This window comes from Hemiscyllium ocellatum, chromosome 47 (assembly GCF_020745735.1).
Source record: "Hemiscyllium ocellatum isolate sHemOce1 chromosome 47, sHemOce1.pat.X.cur, whole genome shotgun sequence".
NCBI classification, from domain to species: Eukaryota; Metazoa; Chordata; class Chondrichthyes; order Orectolobiformes; family Hemiscylliidae; genus Hemiscyllium; species Hemiscyllium ocellatum.
Window position 1 is genome coordinate 17784074 of NC_083447.1, and position 25052 is coordinate 17809125.

General features: G+C 42.7%; 1 protein-coding gene across 3 annotated transcripts in view; it reads right to left on the bottom strand.

Moving 5' to 3' along the window:
* Window positions 1-25052, bottom strand: part of LOC132836779 (metastasis-associated protein MTA1-like) — a 127391-nt gene that overhangs the window by 46751 nt on the left and 55588 nt on the right. For all 3 annotated transcript variants that reach the window (XM_060856241.1, XM_060856240.1, XM_060856239.1), the window contains exons 3-6: window positions 19539-19632; window positions 11193-11270; window positions 7016-7154; window positions 605-668 (exon numbers count right to left, since the gene is read on the bottom strand). In XM_060856241.1, coding sequence (XP_060712224.1) covers window positions 605-668; window positions 7016-7154; window positions 11193-11270; window positions 19539-19632 — 375 coding nt within the window. The remainder of the gene's footprint in view (window positions 1-604; window positions 669-7015; window positions 7155-11192; window positions 11271-19538; window positions 19633-25052) is intronic.

The following is a 25052-nucleotide window of genomic DNA, read 5'->3' on the forward strand; positions in this document are numbered from 1 at the left end:
TTTTTATTCTTAGGATGAGAAATTCTTTCACCATGAATATCACCCTCAGCACAAGGGAGTAGCAGAAGGTTGCAGCAATTCAGGGTTAAGTTGTAACCAGTCCTATCTGCATGCTGACCTGAAATCATAGTGCAGTAGCATCAGCTTATGTACATCCTGTAGGTGGTCACATTTCTTGCCTGTAACACATTCCTTTCTCACGACCCGGTTCTGAGTAAGGGTTACTTGACCCGAAACGTTAGCTCTGAATCTGTCCACAAATGCTGTCAGACCTGCAGAGCTTTTCCAACCATTTCTATTTTTTGTCTTCTCCTTTCGCATATTTGGTTGTTAACGTTCCACTACCTATTATCACACCTTAAGTTTGCTGATTGTTAATATGATAACTGGTATAGGCATATATTGCTGACTGATAAATGCATTCACTCATCCAGCTTACGCACCCTTATGCAAACTTGCAGCCCATGTTGCACGCATACTTTTTCAGACACACTTTAATGCACACTGACAAAGCTCAGGGAACATTGGAGAACGCACGTCACTGCTCCCTGTGCAGTTTATTGAACTTCCTCTCATGAAAAATGTCAAAAAGAAGAAATCGTACCTCTTTCTCCAGATACGAAAAGACCGCTTCAGTTTCATTCAGCAGAGTCACACTGCATTTACCTCTGTGAGGACACAAAGAGAGCTTGTTATATTGAAATGCAGTGAGACATAAAGCCTATTATACAAATTAACCCTGGAACTCTGGGGCCTATAGCAAGTTTAACCTACTGCAGGCAAACATTCAAATTGAAACCAGCAGAAAGAACACGCATTAGGCTCAGAACCCTCCTGTGAATACTACATATACACGGATACTCATGCCTGATTCCAATTGCCGGTATCCATCCAATACTTGATATATAGTCTTTAATTGAAGTCAAACTTCAAGAGAATTCACGTCTGGGAATTGGCTGGCTGTAAGAACTCAGTAGAACGATCGGCCACGGACCCTCAACTTTCCACTTAAAACAGGATTTGCCCAAGCAGGATACTACACAAATTCAGTCCAAATTAGTAACCGAGCTCTGCTGCTGCAGCAATGTCAGCAAAGAGGTCAACTAATTCATGCTGTTCCTTTTGTCCAGTACCTCTTACTGGACAGGGTTTATATTTACTGGAATGCTGAGGCACCAGCAAAAGATGTAGCTGTGAGTGGGCCCAACATGCACATATTTTGAAAACTTGGGAGAAAATGCTGATTAATCAGGGAAATCAAAAAAAAAGTGCATATCTTTTATAAGTCTCCCTCCCAACACACAGGTGGGGGAGGCATTAAAACACAGTCTCATCTGTATTGTGACTTTGATGCCTAAATGATGTGGATATTAAATTGTTCAATATGTACAAATAAAAAAAGTCTTTTGGTCAAGTAGGATAGATGCTGGATAATGCAGCCTTGATAAGTGGGCAACGGCACTAATTGTACACTTAGAAGAAATTGTAAAACAGATTCTATGACTTTAGTAACAATCCAATAATTCTGTGTGAGGAGGTAGTTTGGCTGTTCCATTATCAAAACTGTACTTGTCAACATAATACTCCACGTCTAAAGCTTTCACAGTAAGCAGAGCTTCACGTGCAGACTAGCAGAATTTTGCAGATCTCTGAAAGTGAGGGTGAGGGCGGGGGCGGGGTTGCAGGGAGAGGGGCAGGGCGTGACGGCAAACGAAAAACTATAGTATAAACCAACAGATACAAGGAAATCATTACTCATCTAGAAGCTGACTTCTCTGACTCAAGTAGTTGCAATCGTTGTTTACAAAGAATCTGAGTGCATCTGCAAATTACTGAGGCCATGATAATAAACTGCAGCTCTTCAGTTTATTCCTGTGTGTGTATATTTGTGTCTGAAGATCAAAATGCAGCCCAAATGAAGTTGCAGGTTGACTTCAGAAAAAGCAAAGAGTGACGGTTAGAATCTTGTCCCCAGAGTTGAAATGTTTAATACTAGCAGGCATGCACTGAAGATGACAGGGGAAAGTTTAAAGCAAATCTGAGGGGCAAGTTTATTTTTACACAGAGTGGTAGGTGTCTGGAACGCGCTGCTAGGAGTGGTGATAGAGACAGGGGTGTTTGAATGGATTTTTAGCACATGAACATGCAAGGAATGATGGGCTTTGGACGAAGAGCAGGCAGAAGGGATAAGTTTAATTTGGCGTCATGTTTGGCACAACAATGTGGGCCAAAGGGCTTGGTCTTGTGCTGTACAGTTCTATGTAACAGAGCTGATATTGAACTGATCTTGTTCAATTTGGCTATGTGCAGAGCTGTATAATTGGTTTTAAAAACTTCAGACATGTTTAAAACTTACTGTAAAATAACTGAAAACAGTCACAGATGTAACAAAACTGAACAAAGGGATAAGTGGAGCAGTTTCCCAACATACTTCACTTTGCTGTTCCATCTACAAATTTCAGAACACTTATTTAGATTAATAACTGGCATGAACAACACTGATCTCAGTTAATGATTGTGATCCCTACGTAAATTCAGAGGTCCAAGAGAAGGTATGCAGTATATCAACAAAGGACAGACAGCTGAATAGGTTTGCATGGTCATTTATAGTATTTAGGGGTTGGGGTGATTTTGATGAAAGAAATGCAGGGTTGCAGTTGACAGAGAAAGAAAATTCCAATACCACTGTCTCAAAGTCTATACCTGCAGTCCAAACCTTTAAACATTTTTTTTCTTTTTAGCTTTCCAAGAAAAAGGGCCTTTTCCATTTTCACTGAAAGAAATATTATGAAACCAGCTACACTAGGTTATCAACAGAAATAAAATATGAAGCAACGTAGTGAGTTCCATGTTCTTTAGCTCACTTATGGATGGAAAATTAACTGTGCATTTATCAGGTTTAAACCTTAACATTTTACTTGCCCATAAAATGTTCTAGATTTCAGGGTATTTATCACAGTATTTAACTTCAACAGATCAAAAGCAGCATCTGGCCCATTCTAAGTGCACAATGGGTCCAACTGACCAATCAAACTTGACAATTTCTCTTGTTATCTTTCGTATACAGAGGAACCTGTATGCATATAATTGAAGTTCCTCACCTTTTGGTGAGTACTTGGGACAATTAACAATGATTGGAGTAATAATCTGTCAATAGCACTGTTGATTTTAAACTTGCTTCACATCTGTTCAGGTTAGAATCTAAACTGATATGTTTAAAAGCCCACAAGCCAGGTTCCAAATTTTAAGTTCTATTCAAATCCTAAGCACATCTTTCCAAATATGCAGCTCTGCCTCATCAGAAATCATAGATTCCTGAAGGTTTTTCCTAAAGATATCAATAAAGCATGGCGAGATCTGCTTTTTATCTGAAAGCAACTTGTTTCAGCAAAACAGGTCTCACTAAAAAAAAAGCCAGATACAGGCCGTTTTCAATAGGACCCACGGCTTTCCTTCTGAATCCACATTGGTTATGCAGCTCTAACTAGTATCACTTTGCAGAAATGCAGCTTTTTGAACAGTTGATCAACATCCATTGTTATGTAGCCAAAAAAGCTAAAAATATTTGAATTTTTTTTTCCAGCTGTAAGATAGCCCACTCAAGCATTTGAGTTATCCAACTGTTATTTAAAACTCTTCTTAACTAGTGTCACTTCAGCTTCAAGTCTCATCCACAAAGACTTTTCCCACACAAATCAACTTACACAGCAAAGCTGGTTCGCAGGTATCTCAGAGTAACTCAAAAAGTCAAAGTACTTGCATTTTTCTGGTCTCCTCGTAGTTTATCCTCAAATTTATTGCAGCCATCAAAACTTCACGATCCGAGGTTATCTGTTTCTATTAGACTCCTGCTTCCTTTGTTTCATTGTATCACTAATTCATGCCACTGCCAAGCTCATTATTGACTGCATTTTGTTCCTTAGGACTTTCATCACAAAGCACCCAAGCATCTGAGGTACACGGTACCCACAAGTGAGATATTCATGCTATTGTTCCTCATTTGCAAATGCCCCTTCATTATCACTGCTGCCCCAAAATCAGTTTCCATCCATTTGTGATTTTTTTCCCTATAATACTCCTGTCCACACCATGCATTATTACAGTCAGATTAACCTAGTCACCAGACCCACAAAACGTAGAATTAAAAGATTGTCGTTTTTGTCCCATATTTTTACATTCTTCAGCTGTGTGGTAACTACCTCTAAGTTCATGCAAGTAAATAAGAAACAGGAGCAACAGCAGGTTATTTCACCCCTCAAGCTTTCTCCACCAACAAGTCAATGTTGCTTGGACTGTGACTGGAACTCCGTGTGTCTCTGTGGGCCTCCAAATCTTCGACTTCCACGTAGGCCAAACAAACCATAACCTAACTCAGCATTTCAGTATATTCCATATCCCACAATAGAAGGCTTCCAACAAAATAGGTCACTGAATCCTTTTTAACCGTCTTTGCACTTTTCATTATCTTTATTAGCCTCATACCTGCATTTTGCAATTGGAGATGAAGGATGAGCACGTTGTTTACACAGATTTGGAACAATTTGCTTTTCTCCATTATTGGAGAAAATGTACATGACTTAACCTTGCTTTGATCGTGAGAGAATCATACTAACATTTAAAAACAATGAGGTCTACCAAATGTAACTGCATTCTCTTTCCTGCCTCCCAATTCTTTTCAAACTGATGGCAGTATCGACGGAAGCAACCATACCAGTCTCTATCACAGGAGCAAGATTGGGCCAGTCAGCAAAGCCCACTCCACAATCATAGATCAGGGTTGATCTCCTACCTCAATGCCACTCAAAGCAGCAGATGTCTTTGTATATAAAGGGAAATCTTAATACATTCAACTATTCTGTTTAACAGGCCAAAGGCATTGAAAGGAGGAATCAAATTGGATTATCATTGTCTTGTTGGAGGCCAGAGACCAGCAATTTTTTTTTCTCTCTTTGTACTCTTCACCTCGTCCCTTTCGCCCAAGCCACCTGGCATGTGCACTCCTTTCACTGACTCAGTTGGTAAATGTATCCTCTGACTAAATGGACTGAAGCAGACACTGAGGAAATGAGTTGGTTCAATCCCTCACTTATGTTGAATAATTGAATATGAATGAGGGGGACAGTCTCAAAGCATTTCATTTCCTTCTGTCATTACCAGAATTTAACAACAGGGTCATAATCTTGTCATTGACCCACACACTGGAAAACATCTTCCTTTCCATCCTGCCTACCAACTTTACATTGACTGCACACCCCCTATCCCTACACCCATCCCCTTTCTGCTCCAGATGCAAGTTAAATTAGGACAGTTACATCACAACAAGACAGTCATTCCTAAAATACACAAGGAAAAGAAACAGTTTCTAAGGAAACCTTATACTCTTCTGGTCCAGTAATAAACTGGAACCATGCAATTTATGCAGCTCAAAAATCTGTTATTAGATGGCTAATTCAACAGTTAGAAGTAATACTACAGTAAAAACAAAAGTGAAACTTGATACGTGAATGACTTTGTCCAGCCACATGCAAATAGTAACTAATAAAAAAATCTGTGCAAGCAGTTTATACATAGTTTGTAGCATTCAATGTGTTAATACATAGTGTTGCCAAACAAAGAGACTTGGGGTGCAGATGCAAAATTCTTTGAAAGTGGAGTTGCAGGTAAACAGGGTGGTGAAAATGGCATTTTTCAGGTTTGCCTTCTTTGGTCATTGCATTAAGTGTGGAAGTTGGGACATGTTGCAGCTGTACAAGACATTGATGAGGCGATAGTGAGCACTGCAGATGGTGGAGATCAGAGCCAAGATTAGAGTGGTGCTGGAAAAGCACAGCAGGTCAGGCAGCATCCGAGGAACAGGAAATTCGAGTTCCTGATGAAGGGCTCCTGCAGGGAGTATTTACTTCATATCGAATTCCAGATAACCGAATGCCAGATAACATAGTTTAGCCAAGCATCGGGACCTTGCGATTTGGCCAGATAATCATATATTCAGATATCAAATGCCGGATAATCGAGGTTCCTCTGCACTGCATTCAATTCTGGTCTCCTTGCTACAGAAAAGGTGTTGTGAAACCTGAAAAAGTTCAAAAAGATCTACAAAGGAAAGACATTGCTGGGGATTGGAGGGTTTAAACTAAAGGGAGAGGCTGAGTAGGCTGTGGGAATAGGATAGGGTTAATAACCATGGTCTTATTCCCAGGGCAGGTGAGTCTAAAGCTACAGGGCATGGGTTTCAGGTGAGAGAGGAAAGATTTAAAAAGGGACCTGAGGGGAAACTCTTTCACGCAGAGAGTTGAGTGTTTGGAACGCACTGCCAGAGGTAGAGGCGGCTAGTACAATTACAATATTTAAAAGGCATTTGGATGGTACACAAATAGGAAGGATTCAGAGGGATATGTACCACGTGCTGGCAAACTGAACTAGATTACTTTAGGATATCTGGTCGGTGTGGACGAGTTGGACCGAAGGGCTTGTTTCCATGCTGTATAATTCTATGACTCTAATGGGAAGGCTATTGATGGAAGAGACCAACTCTCAGACATTTGAAAATCTACCCTTAAACTCCTAGTGGCAAAGTTCTGCTCTGGAAAACCTGAGAATGAAAGTCATATTGGAGAGCAAAATATTGGGTGGGTTTACATTCTGTTCTCTTTATGTCCAAGTGGTGGTGCATGTGAAGCTATCTTTTAGACTACAATCAAAGTTTGGATCTAAATGAACGAAGGGCAACCTTAAGGCTGTGCAAGATAAATGGCCTGGTGACTGGCTTCGGATATCATTCATCCAAGATACAATGTGTTAATGCATCTTGTGACAAGGCAGCAGACTACCCGAATAAATGGATTAATTATAGTACAGCACCACAAGACTTCATGCTGCTTCCAACAGCTTCTTGCCTGGGTACGCTGTTCCCAAAGGAGGGGCTTCCCACCTTGTACATGACTGAAAGAGAGGATAGGGCAAAAGCAAGTATAGTTCATAAAAATAATAGTTCATAAGAATATTTCATGCTGACCGTATGTGTGTTGCTGGTAAGGACTCAAGCTGGCGTGATAGGAACAGCTCTCGATGTTTGAGCTGGTGTTGCTGTTTCTCTGTCAACTGCTGTGGGCCATCCAGGTTTGTTTCTGTTTCCATCTCCTCCTCCAGGTCCTCTGCAATTAAAGACGCAATAAAAAAAGTTACAGGGTGCTCAGAGTAGGTGAAGACCAAAACAAAGCACTTTGGGGCACTGGAGCTCCATTACTAGTTTGACAGTCAAGAGCCAGACCTCAGTTTGTAAACTCCATAATGCACTTGCAACTCTTCAGAGATACTGATACATTGTATGACTAGAGGTGGCTATAAATCACAGTTAAAAGGGACCCACCAAGGAATACATACAATCTGCTGCTCCAATCCTCTTTGACAAGCTCTACGTTGAAAATAGTTTCCGTGTTCCAAAGGTTAATGCAACGATCTGTATCATCCTTAAATGAAGGGAGCTTCAATCTCGACCCACATTCTATAGCATCAGGGATATGCTGGATGCTTCAAGTGGAAAATACTTTATGACCAATGTCAAAACCCTTGACCAAAAAAAAAGTCCCTGCTGCTCCCCCATTCCTAAGGCAATGTTTCTTCCATGTACTGTGCACCAAGGCAGTGGAACAATGTTCATCTCGTCTCTCCACTCATTGTCCCCCATTTTATTAACCTAAGACAGATTAAAAGTCCCAAACTCAGTTGCAAGCCTGTGGAGTGCGTCATTGCCAACTACAGTAATAGGAAGGTACCCGACTGGAACAGGATAGGGAGATACATGGAGAATCAACAAAGATACTCAGCTTTCTTCACTGCAGCGAGCCCAATTTGACAGACCAAATTTCAATCCAAGGTTTAATAAAAATAACAATTCAACATTCCTAAAGTCCATCAGGTTGCTTCACCTTCAAAATCACAAGTTAATTTCTAAACAATCTCCACTCTACCACATTATTCCCATATCATTAGATTCCCTTAGTGTTCAATAATTTACTATTAAACGGTCAATCGAGCAGCCACATAAACAGAATTCCAAAGATTCACAACCATTCAATTGAAATAAATTCTCATCTCAGCTGCAATTTGCTGACCATCTCATTCAGAAATTATGACCATTAGCTTAAAACACTCGTGCAGGGATTTACCTGGTCAGGTTCTCCAAGTAGCCTACACATTTCCAAAAGGTCTTCTAAACGCTACAAAATTTTCAACCATCATGCTCCACCTCTCCTCAGAACACAATCCTCTTGTGCTCAAATCTCTCTCATTAACCTTGATTGCATTCTGGTTGAGGCACTCAAGGAGACCAAAACGGTGTATAGCTTTCGAGGTGTGACTCGTACTCCAAGGTCCTATATAATTTCAGCAAAATTTCACTCATATGCTAAATCTTTTGAAATGAAGAACAAGATAACATTTTCCTTCCTAATGGTTTGCTGTGCTCGCATGTTACCTTTGAGATTCACATAAAGCATACCAAACCTCTCTGAATACTAACATTAACTCACCTTTCCCTGTCAAATCTCAAGCTGATGATCTTTCACTTCTTCAGATGTGTTCTAAGTTTTCAAAACAAAGATTAACTCTTCAGTGGTTGAAGAGTTGCTGCTTATCACTCTGACATGCACAATATGGATCTGTGGGGTACCCAGTCCATGTTCACTTTCTCACTCAACTACAATATAGTATCCAAAGCACAAGTTTCTACCCTGACACCTACTGTTGCATCTTTGCTATCCAAACCGTGAATATTTTGCACAGCCCCAAATCATATTCCATTTGCCACTTTTTTTTGTCAAATCGTTTAACCAGTCTATCACCCTTTGTAACACTCTGGGTGCCCTCACAGCTCTCACTCCAACATTCTTAATTCCTCTGCCCATGGCACGCATGAAATCTTCCATTGTCACTATATTCACAACCTTTGAGAGGCAAGTCCAGGTTTTTATTGCCCTTTGAATGTTAAAGTGCTCCTGACTTCACTCTGAAATGATCTGAGCGAGGATTGACAAAGTACATTGCATGAACTTTACTGAAGCCACAAAAGGTTTTCAATGTTTCACTCAGGCCAGTTTCCACACTGTTCCAGGGCCTGTTTCCACACTGTAAGTCTAGTCTAAGTCTAGTCTAATCACTCAAATCTTCGATTCTGAAGTGAATGGAAATAATGTTGGGCGGCACGGTGGCACAGTGGTTAGCACTGCTGCCTCACAGCACCTGAGACCCGGGTTCAATTCCCAACTCAGGCGACTGTCTGCGTCCGGGTGCTCCGGTTTCCTCCCACAGTCCAAAGATGTGCAGGCTAGGTGAATTGGCCATGTTAAATTGCCCGTAGTGTTAGGTAAATGTAGGGGTATGGGTCTGGGTGGGTTGCGCTTCGGCGGGTCGGTGTGGACTTGTTGGGCCGAAGGGCCTGTTTCCACACTGTAAGTAATCTAAATGTCTACAGAATCTATTCTCATTATTTAATCCATTAACCTCTGTACAATTTTTGTGAATCCATGCTGAACTTAAACAGCACTTCAAAGGGCCAGGATCTGTACAATTGAAAAACTGCGACCTTTCGTATTTCATTAGTCTTTTGTCACTTGTTGCACCTGGATACACGCTTTGTTGAGATACTGGGACAGGACACAAATTTATCCACAGTTCCTAATTCTCATCATTATGAAATAATAGGCTTGGTATTCTCAGTTCAAAAATAGGTAAGCTTAGACCTCCAGAGTGATCACTCCATGTCAGTTGTTGCCCTTTGCTCCATGGTTTCCTCCAATTATGAAAATTAATTTTTGTTAGTCATGTAACTGCGACAGCAGTGGTCCCCTACAAAAATAATGCTGATTGGGAAAAAAAATCAAGCGTTCACTACAGGCACACTGAACAGAGAGTTACCAGAGAGCATTGCCATTCAAAGCCCAGCTACGGTCAACACATGGGAAAGACGCAAAAAGAGACTGCATTTATACAGTGCCTACCTAACATTGAAAAAATCTCAAAGTGCACCAAATACTTTGCAGTGCTTTTGTTTTTAGGTGCTGCAGGCTTGAGACTCCAGCCTCTGCTGCAATCTTCAGTAGGCAATGGGACAGAACAGTTAAACACATCCATTTTGGACTATACTTCGCCAGTCAAGACAACATTTTAACAGCATAAGAAACATAAGAGTATTAATACTCAAAATAGTCATTAGCACACATTTTGATGCAGAGATATTTTCATATCATACCTGAAACATGCATTCAAAATAACTACTTCTAGCAGCCAGTAAATGTCAGCTTGGTTTTCTATGAAGCACACAAAAATAGAACAAAACAGAACAGGCAACACAAGAGCCCATTAGGTAGGCTGGCAAGGAAAATAAGTATCCATGTACAACTGATCTAGTCAATGGAAGCAAAACTTATTGTAGCTGGAACAGCAGGTCCACAATAGAGCTGAAAATGTGTTGCTGGTTAAAGCGCAGCAGGTCAGGCAGCATCCAAGGAACAGGAAACTCGACATTTCAGGCATAAGCCCTTCATCAGGAATGAGGAAAGTGTGTCCAGCAGGCTAAGATAAAAGGTAGGGAGGAGGGACTTGGGGGAGGGGCGATGGAGATGTGATAGGTGGAAGGAGGTCAAGGTGAGGGTGATAGGCCAGAGTGGGGTGGGGGCGGAGAGGTCAGGAAGAAAATTGCAGGTTAGGAGGGCGGTGCTGAGTTCGTGGGAATCGACTGAGACAAGGTGGGGGGAGGGGAAATGAGGAAACTGGAGAAATCTGAGTTCATTCCTTATGGTTGGAGGGTTCCCAGGCAGAAGATGAGGCGCTCTTCCTCCAACCGTCGTGTTGTTATGTTCTGGTGATGGAGGAGTCCAAGGACCTGCATGTCCTTGGTGGAGTGGGAGGGGGAGTTAAAGTGTTGAGCCACGGGGTGGTTGGGTTGGTTGGTCTGGGTGTCCCAGAGGCCAAGTCACAAGGGCAATAAACTTCATGCAACACCTTGGCCTTGGTCAAGAGTAGAATCTCAGTCAAAATTCCTACATCTGGGATTCATCTCGTTGTCTCTGCAACTGCAGCATTATGGTCTGTCCATTCAGTCCAAAGTGCAAAGTTAAGAAGTTTTAAGTAAAACTTGGTCCTGACATCCGCGGATTGTAGCCCGAAACTACCAGAGATGGGAATTTACTCACCAGTTTTAGGCAGTGTTTCTTGTGGAACATCAGGGACCTCAGTCGGTAGTATTGCGTCACAATTATCCAGCTCTTGGCCTGTACAAATGGCAAACAAACAACAAATGGTGAAACAGCTCAATTTACCCACTTAAGGGGAAAACCCCATCATGTGCCTTACTCTTATCTAACTAGGATTACTGTGCTCTGATTTGACCAAGCAACTTGGATATACTTGTCATTTACTGCAGCCTTGTCCAATGTCAATACAGGGCACATGCCCAGCACCAAATCCAGGAATTCATCCAAGTTGCTGACACAAGCATCACTGCTCAAGGTCAAAAGTAGGACACTCATTAGCAGCATTGACCTACAGGATTACTATTTCCAGAAGTGATGCTGCTGTCCCAAATCGACAGAAGACAGGGCAGTTGGCAATCCATCTTAACAATGAAATCACCAACAACAAAAAAAAATCAACAGTTCCTTCTGCAGAAGACAACTTACCCACCAAGCCACTCAAAACAACAGGACGTTAACCTATTAGTCTCAAAATCCAGCAGCACTTGCTGAAGTGTGAAATTTCAGGTTAACCTGATCTGGAATATTGCTGAAGAGCAAGAAGCCTTCATCATGCTCAAATGGCCCTCATCTACACCCTGCTTCACTGTTCTGCAGCATCTACACAACAATGCAGAATTATAATGAAACACCACCATAAAAGGTAGGTATCAGAGATATAAAGGCAAAATACCTGTTGCTACTGAACAAATGAGCGGCACGATGGCACAATGCTTAGCACTGTTGCCTCACAGCGCCAGAGACCTGGGTTCAATTCCTGCCTCAGGCGACTGTCTGTGTGGAGTTTGCACATTCTCCCCGTGTCTGCGTGGGTTTCCTCCGGGTGCTCCGGTTTCCTCCCACAGTCCAAAGATGTGCGGGTCAGGTGAATTGGCCACGCTAAATTGCCCGTAGTGTTAGGTAAGGGGTAAATGTAGGGTTATGGGTGGGTTGTGCTTCGGCGGGTCAGTGTGGACTTGTTGGGCCGAAGGGCCTGTTTCCACACTAAGTAATCTAAAATGTCATACCAGACTCCAAAGGTTAACTCTGTTCCTGTGCCCGCAAATGATGCCAGACTGGAGTTTCTCCAGCATTTCCCACATTGAAGAATGTTCTGCTCTGTGAAATGAGTGTCACAAATATTCCCATCCTCAAAAACCCACCAGGAAGCACTCCAAATCAATTGCGTTTTTCCAGAAAACCGGCTAATATTCCTGAAGTTGAGATCAATGTTGGAAGCCATTGTACCAGCACAAAGAACCAACACCCCATCACTGACCCAGCAAAAGTCCCTGATTTCCATCTCCCTTGATGACAGTGGACAGAACTCAGTCACACCCAATAACAATGTGCGTGCCTGCTCAACAAATGAAAATATAATGGGCAGTGCAAAGTGGGATTGTGGCCATTCGTTTCAGACTTCGGAAGAACACATCACCCCAACCTTCCAATGAAAAAGTGTCATGGAAAGAACCTAATTTCTCCAGTCAATGTCTCTGGAATCCATCAATGGATATTCCAACTAACATCCCATCATCATCTCCCCCGTAATTAATAATATGGCAAAAAAGTGTGCCCTCAGGCGAAAAGCTATGGAAATTTTTGACACACAATGCTGGTGCATAAACCGATTTAAAGCTGCAAAGCAGAAGCATATTTAGATGGGCTACTGGGATGGGCAGCTGGGGTAAGGTACCTGCATTGCACTGATTGACAGCCTCTCTACAACTCTCATTGCAGAGTCTCCTGCAGGTTTTTACAGAATAAGGGAGGGGGCAAAAAAAAAAAGAGAACAATAAAAAGATTAGGCAGGACTGCTACCCTGATCGTTTCCAAAATGTAGACTTACACTGTGGTAACTCTTCAAGGTCTCGTACTCTGCTGACACCAAGCTCACAGAGGACAAAGTTATCTGAAGGAACTGTCAACTGCCAGTTCAAATGGAACTTATAGGAGGAGAAAGCTGGAAGCATGTGCGAGAGAAAGAGACACAAACTTCACCGCAGCTTGGAGGAAAAGAACAGTTCCAACTGGTCAACACAGCAACTGGATCTGTTCTATAGTATTTCGATTACATGGCCATCTAATCCCAATATATTTTTGGTTTACAAATGGCTGCTTGTGGGACCGCTGAATAAATATCCCCCTAAGTAGCTTTGTGTTTTAGGTTAATTAGTGCTCCAGCTACACATGTATGATCAAGGTGCTAGGTGTAGTAAAGCAGGGACTTCAAAATTCCCTCCCCACACAATTAATACAAAGGAGCTTCAAGACGAACACTGCTCTTCTGTTCACTGTCTCTTAGCTTCAGTTGCTCAAACCAAGCAAATGGCTATCCATTGACAAGGAGAAAAAGTTCCCAACCACAAAAGGTTAAGGTATCTTCAAAGATCTCTCGCTCTTCCTTAATCCATCAGACACCAAGCCTATCGGGGCTTCAACTCAGGGGAGACTGGGTCACGTGGTTTCTGTTCTTGTTCAGTTCCCATTGGTTACATGGGCAGCAGGATAAGCTTCTGGAAGAACAGCAGCAACAGTGGAGTCTCCAGGCAGCAATTTTGGACGGACAGACCAAGCAGATCGAAGTCTCAGATTGATGCAGACACCAGGCAACAATTTCCCTCCCTGAAAGCAGAAGCTTTCACACATTAGTTTAGGAAAGGATGTTGCTAGAAACGGCACCAAACAAAGCTGTGACATCAGCTGCACATCCTGCTGATTCAAATGTACTATAAGAACCCCCACAACATTTTATGAAACTTCTCTGCACACAACACAAGCATTGGACATGAGACCAGTCAATCAAAATTATCACTTCAATGACAGTGATTGAACTGCATTCCCACTAATTAAAAAGAGGCCAACAGAAGTCATTTTCATTTACTTCTCCCTGCAAGATTTCTCTCCTTGATGTCTCCGCTCATCGCTTGGTTTCATTTATTATTGTCATGTACCAAGACAAAGTGAAAAGTATTGTTGCGTGTGCTATCCAGGAAAATCATACCTTACATAAGTACATCAGGGTAACAGAACAGAATGCAGAATATCGTGTCATAACTTCAGAGTGTGCAGAGAAAGATCAACTCAAATATATGAGGGGTCCATTCAGAAATGTCAGATAATAGGGAAGAAGCTGTTCTTGAATCTTTTGGCCTGTGTTTGTAAACATTTGTATCGTCTGCCCGGTGGAAGAAAGTATCATCATGTTGGAATCAATGAAGGCTGGTTTGTGTGAAGACTGGTTTGTGTGAAGACTAGGCTGCAATCACAACTTTGATTGCTTGCGATCTTGAAAAGCAGTTACCATACCAAGCTGTGATGCATCCACATTTTCTCTGGTGCATCTACAAAGCTTGGTAAGAGCCAATGTGGACATGCCGAATTTCCTTAAACTTTCTGAGGAAGTAGGGATGTTTGCATGCCTTCTTGACTGTAGCAGTGTCCTGGGGAAGAGACACACCTCTACCAACCACAGTTTCAGCCACCCAGTATATTCACCGACTCTCACCTCAGCCACTGCAGCCAACTCCCATGCCCTTGTGACATACCCCCAGAGACAGGGTAACCTTCAATCTCCTTCCGGCACAGCTTTTGATTATTCATAGTACCTTAGACAAATGACAATTACTCAAAACATCCAGTGTTAGTGCTGTGTAACTCTTCCTCTACAGCTGAAAGTTTCCAGACATTAGTTGATTTTGAAAATTCATTTATTTAGTTTCATAAAATTTCTTTCTTGCCTCACACAGAAGCATTGTCAACATGAAAAATGTGGTAGTGATCCACCTTAAAGTGGGTCCTCTGCTAATTTTTCCATGCCTCGTGGACAATGCATGTCATTGAATGAGTAATACTTGAAAATCAGGAAAGCACCTGGCAAATAAAGCTGTAATAAAAGTATCAGTAACCTGCAATATGCCTTTAACTTGGATAGACAGTGCTGGTCATCCCTCGCTAAAAAAAGTTACATCTCATCTTCAACAGCCAACACAGCAGATTCAACATAAAGGAATTCAATGTGCAGAGTTGGAGAGCAGAGAAGAGTGTGGGGGAATGATGCTGCTGAGTGAAGTAAGGATTTGTTGTTCAGATACAGCATGACGAGTAACCGAGGGCAGAAGAAGAATGGAACTCAGTTAAGTTGACATTTAAGGAGCTGTTCCTTTTAGAACTTACTACCATCAAAGCCTTCAAGCTGTTAACTCTCAAACAGCAGATACAATGCCATTCAGACAGCCCTGGTCTTAATCGAGGAAAGTCAGGAGGACTGGTAGGGATGGCAGCTGAGGACAGGGATAGACTCCCTCCTTGACATCAGCAGTCTCTGGCTCTCTGAATGGCAAAGGCTTGGTACAAATTCCCCACCAATGAACAAACAATGAATGAATTGGGGAGTGCCCGATTATGGTGGGAACTCGTTACCTTCACCAACAATGAATGAAGTTCAGCACTCTCCCCTCACCGAAACCCTAACCCCCAACAGCTCCAAAAATCCCAGAAAAAACACCGAAGGGCCAGATACCAGGAACAACATATCTTTCACTCTCCTTTCCTTGGATTCAGGATAAAACCAAGGTAAAGCAAATAGAAGACTAAACTCACTATCATTTAAATGAAGGGAACAAGCATGACCCCAGGTTCAGCTTCTGGGTGGCAAAAGCGAGGAAGGGCCACCATTGTGTTGAGAAATTAAATGAGGGATGGGCAGTGGGTTGGAGTTGCTTTCTTCTCCAAGAAACAGCACAAAGCAGGGTTTGGACCAGAGAACCTTGTTGTGATTGTAACTGAGGTAATAAAAGACCGATTTCGACAGTGCTTTACAGGCAATTCAGCACATTGAGGTATAGTCACTGCTGCAGTGTTGGAAAGGGCCAACTTACATACAGCAAGATCCCACAAGTGGAAGGACTAGATTTGGCTGACTCTTCCCATCAGCTTTAGGAATCTCCTGAAAACTTTCTCCGCAGTTCTCAAAGTGCAGCAAATTTCTTCAAGCGCTGCAAAACTGTCAAGTCATCCAATGGCTGAACACCAGGAAAAATTGTCACATTCCAGTGACAGACATCTGGCCGTGCGTGCAGCATGGATGGAGAAACAGAAAGGCAAGCATTGATCAACAACAGATCTGTTCAAATCTTAAACCAATTGTGAAAAGTGTAACGTGCAACCACTGGTCTGCAGTAAACATCCGGGCCCACTGTTACAAGGCACAAGGCAGGAACTTGTGGGCCACATCAGCTTAAATCTGACCCACAATATATGTTTTCTTAAATTAAAACACAAAAAAGTGACAATATGGGAGGTGAGTTTGAGTTTTCTGAGACAGCAATCAAGGCTAATGAAATATTGAATGCTCCACTGAATGGCATCCATTAACTATCCTCATCTCATTTCTTGTCAATACAGCACTAAAGACAGTACGAAATGGTAGCTGGCAGGTAAACCTGCTGCTGAATGTCACGTGATGCTGGGCCAATCTGGTCTCTGCCTCCGTCCTGTGGAAATGATTACTATGCTGATAAGCAGATCTGACAGGAAGCACAAGGCATTGTTATAGGGACACTAAACCAGGGCAAGCTGCTTTATCCTTCCTTAAAAGGTCTGAAGGGTGTGATAGCAATTGTGCCATACACATGCTAAGCAATCTCAGCTCCCACTCAAGGAAAGCCCTGTTTTCACTTCAAAGAGACTTGAATTTCTCTTTTCCCACCCCAAAAAAAGTCTTCCATGGTGTGAAATCTTCCCAGAAACAACTATATTACAGATATTTGCCCCTGTTCCTCCACCTTTTCGCCAAGTCACAATTCAAACCTTTGTAAGATTTCTTCAGATCACTGTTGAAGGGTCAGTGACACCATCTTCTAAAGCTGACAGCACAAGAAAATCAGCAATTTTACACATTGTTCCAAGTCAACATGACACTTTTTAAAATGAACAAACTACAGATGCTGGAAATCAGAAACCAGTTCTGAAGAAGGGTCACTCCGCTTCCTCTCCACAGAAGCTTCCTTCCATGCGGACTTTTTCCCAGCTATTTCTATTTTTGTTTCGACATGACACTTGGCAGGTAATAGAAATACAAAGCACAGCCAGCCAGACCAGAGGAGGGCTGAAAATGTGTTGCTGGAAAAGCACAGCAGGTCTGGCAGCATCCTAGGAGCCGGAGAATCGACGTTTCGGGCATGAGCCCTTCTTCAGGAAGAAGGCTCCTGAAGAAGGGCTCATGCCCGAAACGTTGATTCTCCTGCTCCTTGGATGCTGCCAGACCTGCTCCGCTTTTCCAGCAACACATTTTCAGCTCTGATCTCCAGCATCTGCAATCCTCACTTTCTCCTCAAAAGACCAGAGGGGCCAGCTTTCTTGCAGCTGGAGTACAACAAGTAACATCTACAATCCGAGGGGAAGAGGATTGGGAGCCCAATGGCTGCAGGATATCCCCGGTTTGACCAGATCTGCGGTACAGGGCACCACAATGTAAGGAAAGGTGTTCTCACTCAGGAGGGAGTATGGCAGACATTTACAAAAATGGCACTTGTGATTGCAAGGAAATACAATATAAATTAGGGTTGTGTTCTCTTCATTTTGATTTGACTTAGTATTGTCACATATACCTAGGTACAGTGAAGGGTTTTGCTCTGTGTTGTCCAGGCAGATCATACCATAATGGAACAGAGCGAGGAATACAATGATTATTGCATAACTTGAATCACTGGCCTCTTTCTGTACTGTAATAGCCTTTTAGCCATCATCACTGGATAAAGAACCAATACAATATGTCTTCTCTCTGCTCTTCACAAAAACAACCACACAAGTTCCTGAATTCAGAACTGATCCATTCTCTTTTGAACATCAGTATTAAAGTTGCTTGTATTTTTCTGGTGCACTCCAGATAATTCATCTGAGAATTTTTCCCACATTTAATGTTTATCCATACCAAACTTCACAAATAAAAGTTTCAGGTTATAACTACCCTGCGGCACTAAGGGGAGAGCGGATGGCTGGTGGCACTGGAACATTTGGCCCATCCGCTCCAGACCAGCCACATTCTTTTGCCTCTCTCTCTCCCCTATTCATTTTTTCTCTTTTTTAAATTTTTTCCTTCAACATCCCTCCGTTGTGGGGAGGCCAGAGTGAAGACTCCTGGCTTTGGTGGCTCAATACGGGGACTCCAGGGAATTGCAGTGAGGCATCAGCTGCAGAAAGGGTGGGAGTGGGAATCCTGGCTAGGGAAGGCTGTGAGCAGAGACCATGCATAAGTCCTGGAGCCATGTTTGGGACCTCAGCCAATGAGGATGAACTCTATGTAAGTGCTTTCTCTTTACGCTTTTGTGCCTCAAAATGGTACTGGATTACAGCAGAACACTTTTCACTGCATCTCCCTTGAGATGAGACACCATAAATCAATGGGTGGGTGGGGGAAACAAGGGCGAGAGCGCACTCGAGTGACATACAGACAGAGACTGGGGTGCTGGGGAAAGGAGACACACACGACAGTGGGGGTGGGGAGGAGGAGAGACGCACAACAAAAGAGGTGCAGGTGAGGAGAGATGCACAAGGGGGGTGTGGGCAGGCGGAGAGGGGCATGACGGGGGTGGGGAGGTGAAGGAAAGAGAGAGTAAAGCAAGGTAGACACAGAACAAAAGTGGGAATACGAACATGAAACAGACAAGGTGAGAACACAGGTGAGGGTGAAACAATCAAATCAGAAGAGAGTCAGTAATAATGATTAGATTATCAAGATAAACATGTTCACTGTCATTAAATGGTCATATTAAAGAGAATTAAATCATTAAGAGCAGCTTCATTACATCCAGTGAACACATTCCCTGCTGAACACGTGAGCTTCCCACTGTCCCAAGTTCCCTAAATTTCCTTGTCCGAGTGTGCAGATAAGACATCTGTGTTGTTCTTCCTCTAGAACAGAGTGATCAGTTTGCTAGCGGCCTAATACCAAGGGCGACTACCACCATACAACTCCAATCGGGTAAAAGGGCCAGTCCACCCCGGATATTACAAATTTATCAGATACTTAGTATACCAACAGCACCACAAAAGTGCTTGATTCCAAGTTTTAAAATCTAAAATTATCTGCTCATGATTCCGGCTAGATTTCATGTTTGTTCCTACAACAGAGGCACAGCTCCAATATTTACTTAGGTCTTCAGTTTCAAGTTTTCTCCAATAATTATTTAAGAATAAATAAAAGAGAGATGAAACAGAGAGCTAGATTGGAACACTAATTATTGCTCCCTTTCTGAAGTTATAATAAAAACACACAAGAATGCAATAAGTCGGCAAAACACTTACTTGCATGTTTGTCTGCCAGTCCAATAAGAGTACTCGGTATATCTCGCCTTCTGTAGAAACAAACCACTTTTGCTTCAACATTGCCGTTCGCAGTCTGCAATTGGTGAAAACATACAAGATATCTATTATTCACCAGGCGCTTACACAATTCAAGGCTAGCAGACTGCATGCTCACATCAACCTTTACAATGCACAGTGTTTGTTAACACAGCAGGCCACAGAGGGTTCAAATATGTCAATATTTCAGTCAAACATTCAAAACCCAAATACTTGCAATTCATCCTCACTAGCTTCTCAACTCCTCTAACCTGCCGAATTGGCTCAGCGGAGTTCATTTTTATTTTGGTGCTGGCGTGATTGGATTATTTATCATATTTAGGACAAAAGAGCAAGCAATGGGAGCTGCTCTTTGCTCCTTGGCCAGACGTTATCAATTAATCTCCTCAAATCACTGCCATCAATGCCAAGCATGGGCTCAACTCTATGTCCCTATTTGACAGCTTCACTCTCTCCCTCCTTTCAGAAATAAAATACCATGCATGCCAAAGAACTGAAATGAAAACAGAAAATGGAGAAACTCAGTGGGACTGGCAGCATCTGCAGGGAAAGAGAAACAGAATTAACATTTTGAATTGAATGAGACTCTTCTTTGTAACTCAAAATTGAGAACGCGAATGGTTTTCTTCCTCCACAGATGATGGCAGAACTAAATTTGTCCAGCACTTTGCTCTTCCTAGTGAGTTTTGAGAAGATTTGTAGCTCAGGTTGAGGTTCTGGATGTTGGTTTGCTCACTGAGCTGGAAAGTTTGCTTTCAGACTTTTCATCACCATACTAGGTAACAATTAGTGAGCCTCCAGACGAAGCACTGGTGGCATGGCCCACTTTCTATTTATGCATTTAGGTTTCCTTGAGTTGGTGTTGTCATTTCCTGTTCTTTTTCTCAGGGGATGGCAAATGGGATCCAAGTCAATGTGTTTGTTGATAGCGTTCCTGTTGGAATGCCATGTGTCTAGGAATTCTCGTGTGTGTCTCTGTTTGGCTTATCCTAGGATGGATGGGTTAGTCCCAGTCAAAGTGGTGCCCTTCCTTATCTGTATTAAGGATACTAGTGAGAGTGGGTCGTCATTTTGTGGCTAGTTGATGTTCATGTATCCTGGTGGCTAGTTTTCTGCCTGTTTATCCAATGTAGTGTTTGTTACAGTTCTTGCAAAGTATTTTGTAAATGATATTATTTTTGCTGGCCGTCTTTTTAGGGTCTTTCAAGTTCATTAGCTGCTGTTTTAGTGTATGGGTGAGTTTATGGGCTACCATGACGCCAAGAGGTCTGAGTAGTCTGGTAGCCACTTCCAAGATGCCTTTGATGTCGGGGAGAGTGGCTAGGGTTTCTGGACATTTTTTTGTCAGCTTGTTGGGGTTTGTTGCTGAGAAATCGGTGGACTGTGTTCATCGGGTCCCCATTCTTTTTGAATACACTGTGTAGGTAGTTTTCCTCTGCACTGCAGTGTGTGGTAGCTTGTTAAATAATGCTCTAATGCAGCTTCGTTTGTGGGTGTTGGGATGATTGCTTCTGTAGTTCAGTATTTGGTCTGTATGTGTTGTTTTCCTGTAGATGCTGGCTTGAAGTTCCCCATTGGTTGTTCACTCTACTGTGACATCTAGGACACCAATCAACCATACCACCCCGTGGCCCAACATTTCAACTCCCCCTCCCACTCTGCCGAGGACATGGAGGTCCTGGGCCTCCTTTACCGCCGCTCCCTCACCACCAGACGCCTGGAGGAAGAACGCCTCATCTTCCGCCTTGGAACACTTTAACTTCACTTGGGGCGGCATGGTGGCACAGTGGTTAGCACTGCTGCCTCACAGCGCCTGAGACCTGGGTTCAATTCCCGAATCAGGCGACTGACTGTGTGGAGTTTGCATGTTCTCCCCGTGTCTGCGTGGGTTTCCTCCGGGTGCTCCGGTTTCCTCCCACAGTCTAAAGATGTGCGGGTCAGGTGAATTGGCCATGCTAAATTGCCCGTAGTGTTAGATAAGGGTAAATGTAGGGGTATGGGTGGGTTGCGCTTCGGCGGGTCGGTGTGGACTTGTTGGGCCGAAGGGCCTGTTTCCACACTAAGTAATCTAATCTAATCTAATCTAACCTAACCCCAGGGCATCAATGTGGACTTCAACAGCTTCCTCATTTCCCCTTCCCCCACCTCACCCTAATTCCAAACTTCCAGCTCAGCACTGTCCCCATGACTTGTCTGACCTGCCTAGCTCCTTTTCCACCTATCCACTCCACCCTCTGCTCCCTGACCTATCACCTTCATCCCCTCCCCCACTCACCCATTGTACTCTATGCTACTTTCTCCCCACCCCCCACCCTCCTCCAGCTTATCCCCCCACGCTTCAGGGTCACTGCCTGTATTCCTGAAGGGCTTTTGCCCAAAATGCCGATTTCACTGCTCCTTGGATGCTGCCTGAACTGCTGTGCTCTTCCAGCACCACTAATCCAGAATCTGGTTTCCAGGATCTGCAGTCATTGTTTTTACCTCCTAAACTATTCTTTATCAATTGTTCATAACCACTGAAGGAACTTAATACTTGAGAAGCTCAAGGTAAGAGTAGAATAGGTGGGAAAGGGCAGACTCAAATTGTTAGCATGAAAAATGATCCAAACGTGGCTCAGTGCTCTGGTAAAATGCACCTACAAAGCTGGAAGTAGACAAAGAGATTGTAAATCCCACTGGATTGAGACAACATCCAAACAGATCAAGAAACAGGCAAATGTGGACCAGGATCAACAACAGTGGTGGTTTATTCAAATCCCATCCAAGCTCCCAATTCAAACCCTTCCCCATTACAATGACTGTCAACTTCTTTCGACATCAGTCACTGCCACCACGGCATCTGAAGCAGCAGAATGTGAGAGCAGTGAGACCATCCCAAGCAAATGGGCCTTTACAAGTCTCTACTTTTGAATAACTCTTGGCTCAGAATCATTGAATTGGAGAGAGTATCAGAGAGAATTTGACAGAGGAAACAAGGGGAACAGTTTCTACGTAGTTTTATCCAGAATATATCGTCCAGAAGAGGGAGAAGCACACAACTTCAGGGCTGGGAGTGTGCAACAGCACAGGAGTCAGGTAGCAGGGAATTAGGAGAAACTGAGAAGGAACCCCATGGGTCTTGACCAACAGTGCGAACACAGTGTTGCATCAAGAGGTCACAAAAGGATGACCACAGGGAGGATAGCCAGAATGCAGATTAAGACAAAGTGACATAGTAGATTGCCTAGTGCCAGAAGATCAGAATAAATAATTAAAAATCACACAACACCAGGTTATAGTCCAACTGGTTTAATTGGAAGCACACTAGCTTTTGGAGCGACGCTACTTCATCAGGTGGTAGTGGAGGGCTCAATCCTAACACATAAATTTTTTCTATAAATTCTACAGTGTGATATAACTGAAATTATACATTGAAAAATTGATTGTCTGTTAAGCCTTTCATCTGTTAGAATATAGTGATAGTTTCACTGCTTTCATGTGTAAATCACAAAACCTTTTTTTAAAGTTGCATTCTTGGGTTAACTGTTAACAATGGTGATAGCTAGACAATATGCTGAAGGTGTTAGCCCCCTGTATTCTCTGTACCTGAACACAGGGAGCTAACACCTTCAACATATTGTCTAGCTATCCCCATTGTTAACAGCTAACCCGAGAATGCAACTTTTAAAGAAAGGTTGTGTGATTTACACATGAAAACAGTGAAACTATCACTGTATTCTAACAGATGAAAGGCTTCAATGTATAATTTCAGTTACATCACACTGTAAATTTTTGCTATAAATTCTGTGTTACGATCGAGTCCTCCATAATCACCTGATGAAGGAACATCACTCTGAAAGCTAGTGTGCTTCCAATTAAACCTGTTGGACTATAACCTGGTGTTGTGTGATTTTTAACTTTGTACACCCCAGTCCAACACCGGCATCTCCAAATCAAGAATAAAGAATGGTAGTTACAGAGGACAGGATAATTGATGGAATAGAAACTGTCCTCTTATAGCAAAGAATGAGAATCTCAAATACGGTTGTTATGGAGCAAGCCAAACCACCTCAAAACATTTCAAGAAAGTAGCCCAGACCTAACTTTGCGAATTGTTTTAAGCAGGTGTATAGTGGATATTCCAGGAGATGCAGCTGGTCAAACCACTTCATTTTAAACAAACTTGTATTTATTTACATGATTACCAAATGAAACACAAACAAAAGAGAACAGAACACGGAATAACTTAACCTACCCGAAAATGATGCTGTTCCAATATTTGCAACAATCCCCAGAAACACTCCTTGGCACAAAAGGTAAAATCAAACCCAGTGTCTTATAGAAGAGATGTCAGAGAGAGAGAGTACCAGCATGGACCTGCTTCTTTGGGTCCAGCAGCTTCAATACTTGCCTGATTGCTTTCAGTGAATAGCCAGACTAAACCAGGGAAAAGCTGAGCTGGGAGAACTGGCCACTCCCCTTTCATTGTACAAGTGCTTTTTTAAAAACTTGAAAGCCTTTTGTCTAAGGTAGTATCTGCTAGTGATAATCAAGTTGGCCCAAAAACCCTACAAACTTTGACTTTTTGGAGTCTGTGTCTTCTATGACCTCTCTGGGAAAAAAAGGTGGTGAGAGACAACATAATCTTGTTAAAAGGAGCAGCATCACCACAGTCTACTGGAAACCTGATGGTAAGAGTTCAGGATATCATCTGGTAGCTGGATTTTTGCCTGAATTTGTGCAAATTGGCATAGGAGCAGAAAGATCACGTGCAGAAAGATGTATGGAAGTGGGTTGGTTGGGGGCTGGGAGTCATTCCATGAAGCTCAAGTGGAAAGGGGAAGTTGGGAGATGGAAAACATCTTAAACTAATAGGACGGGAGATCTCCAACAAATACCAACAGTTTCAATGTAAACAGAACATTAGAAAGCAAAATCAGGGGTGTGATGGAATACTTTCCATTTGCCTGGATTAGTGCAACTCCAACAACACAAGAACTTGATACAGTCCAGAACAAAGCACCCCGTTGATTAGCACATAGAAAACATCCACTCCCACTCCCAGAGATAGAACATAGAACATAGAACATAGAAGGATACAGCGCAGTACAGGCCCTTCGGCCCTCGATGTTGCGCCGACCGAATCCTACCTAACCTATACTAGCCCAATAACTTCCAAATGCCTATCCAATGCCCGCTTAAATGACCATAAAGAAGGAGAGTTCACCACTGATACGGGCAGGGCATTCCATGAACTCACAACCCGCTGTGTGAAGAATCTACCCCTAACATCTGTCCTATACCTACCACCCCTTAATTTAAAGCTATGTCCCCTAGTAACACCTGACTCCATTAGCGGTAAAAGGTTCTTAGTATCTACCCTATCTAAACCCCTAATCATCTTATACACTTCTATCAGATCTCCCCTAAACCTTCTCTTCTCCAATGAGAACAGCCCCAAGTGCCTCAGCCTTTCCT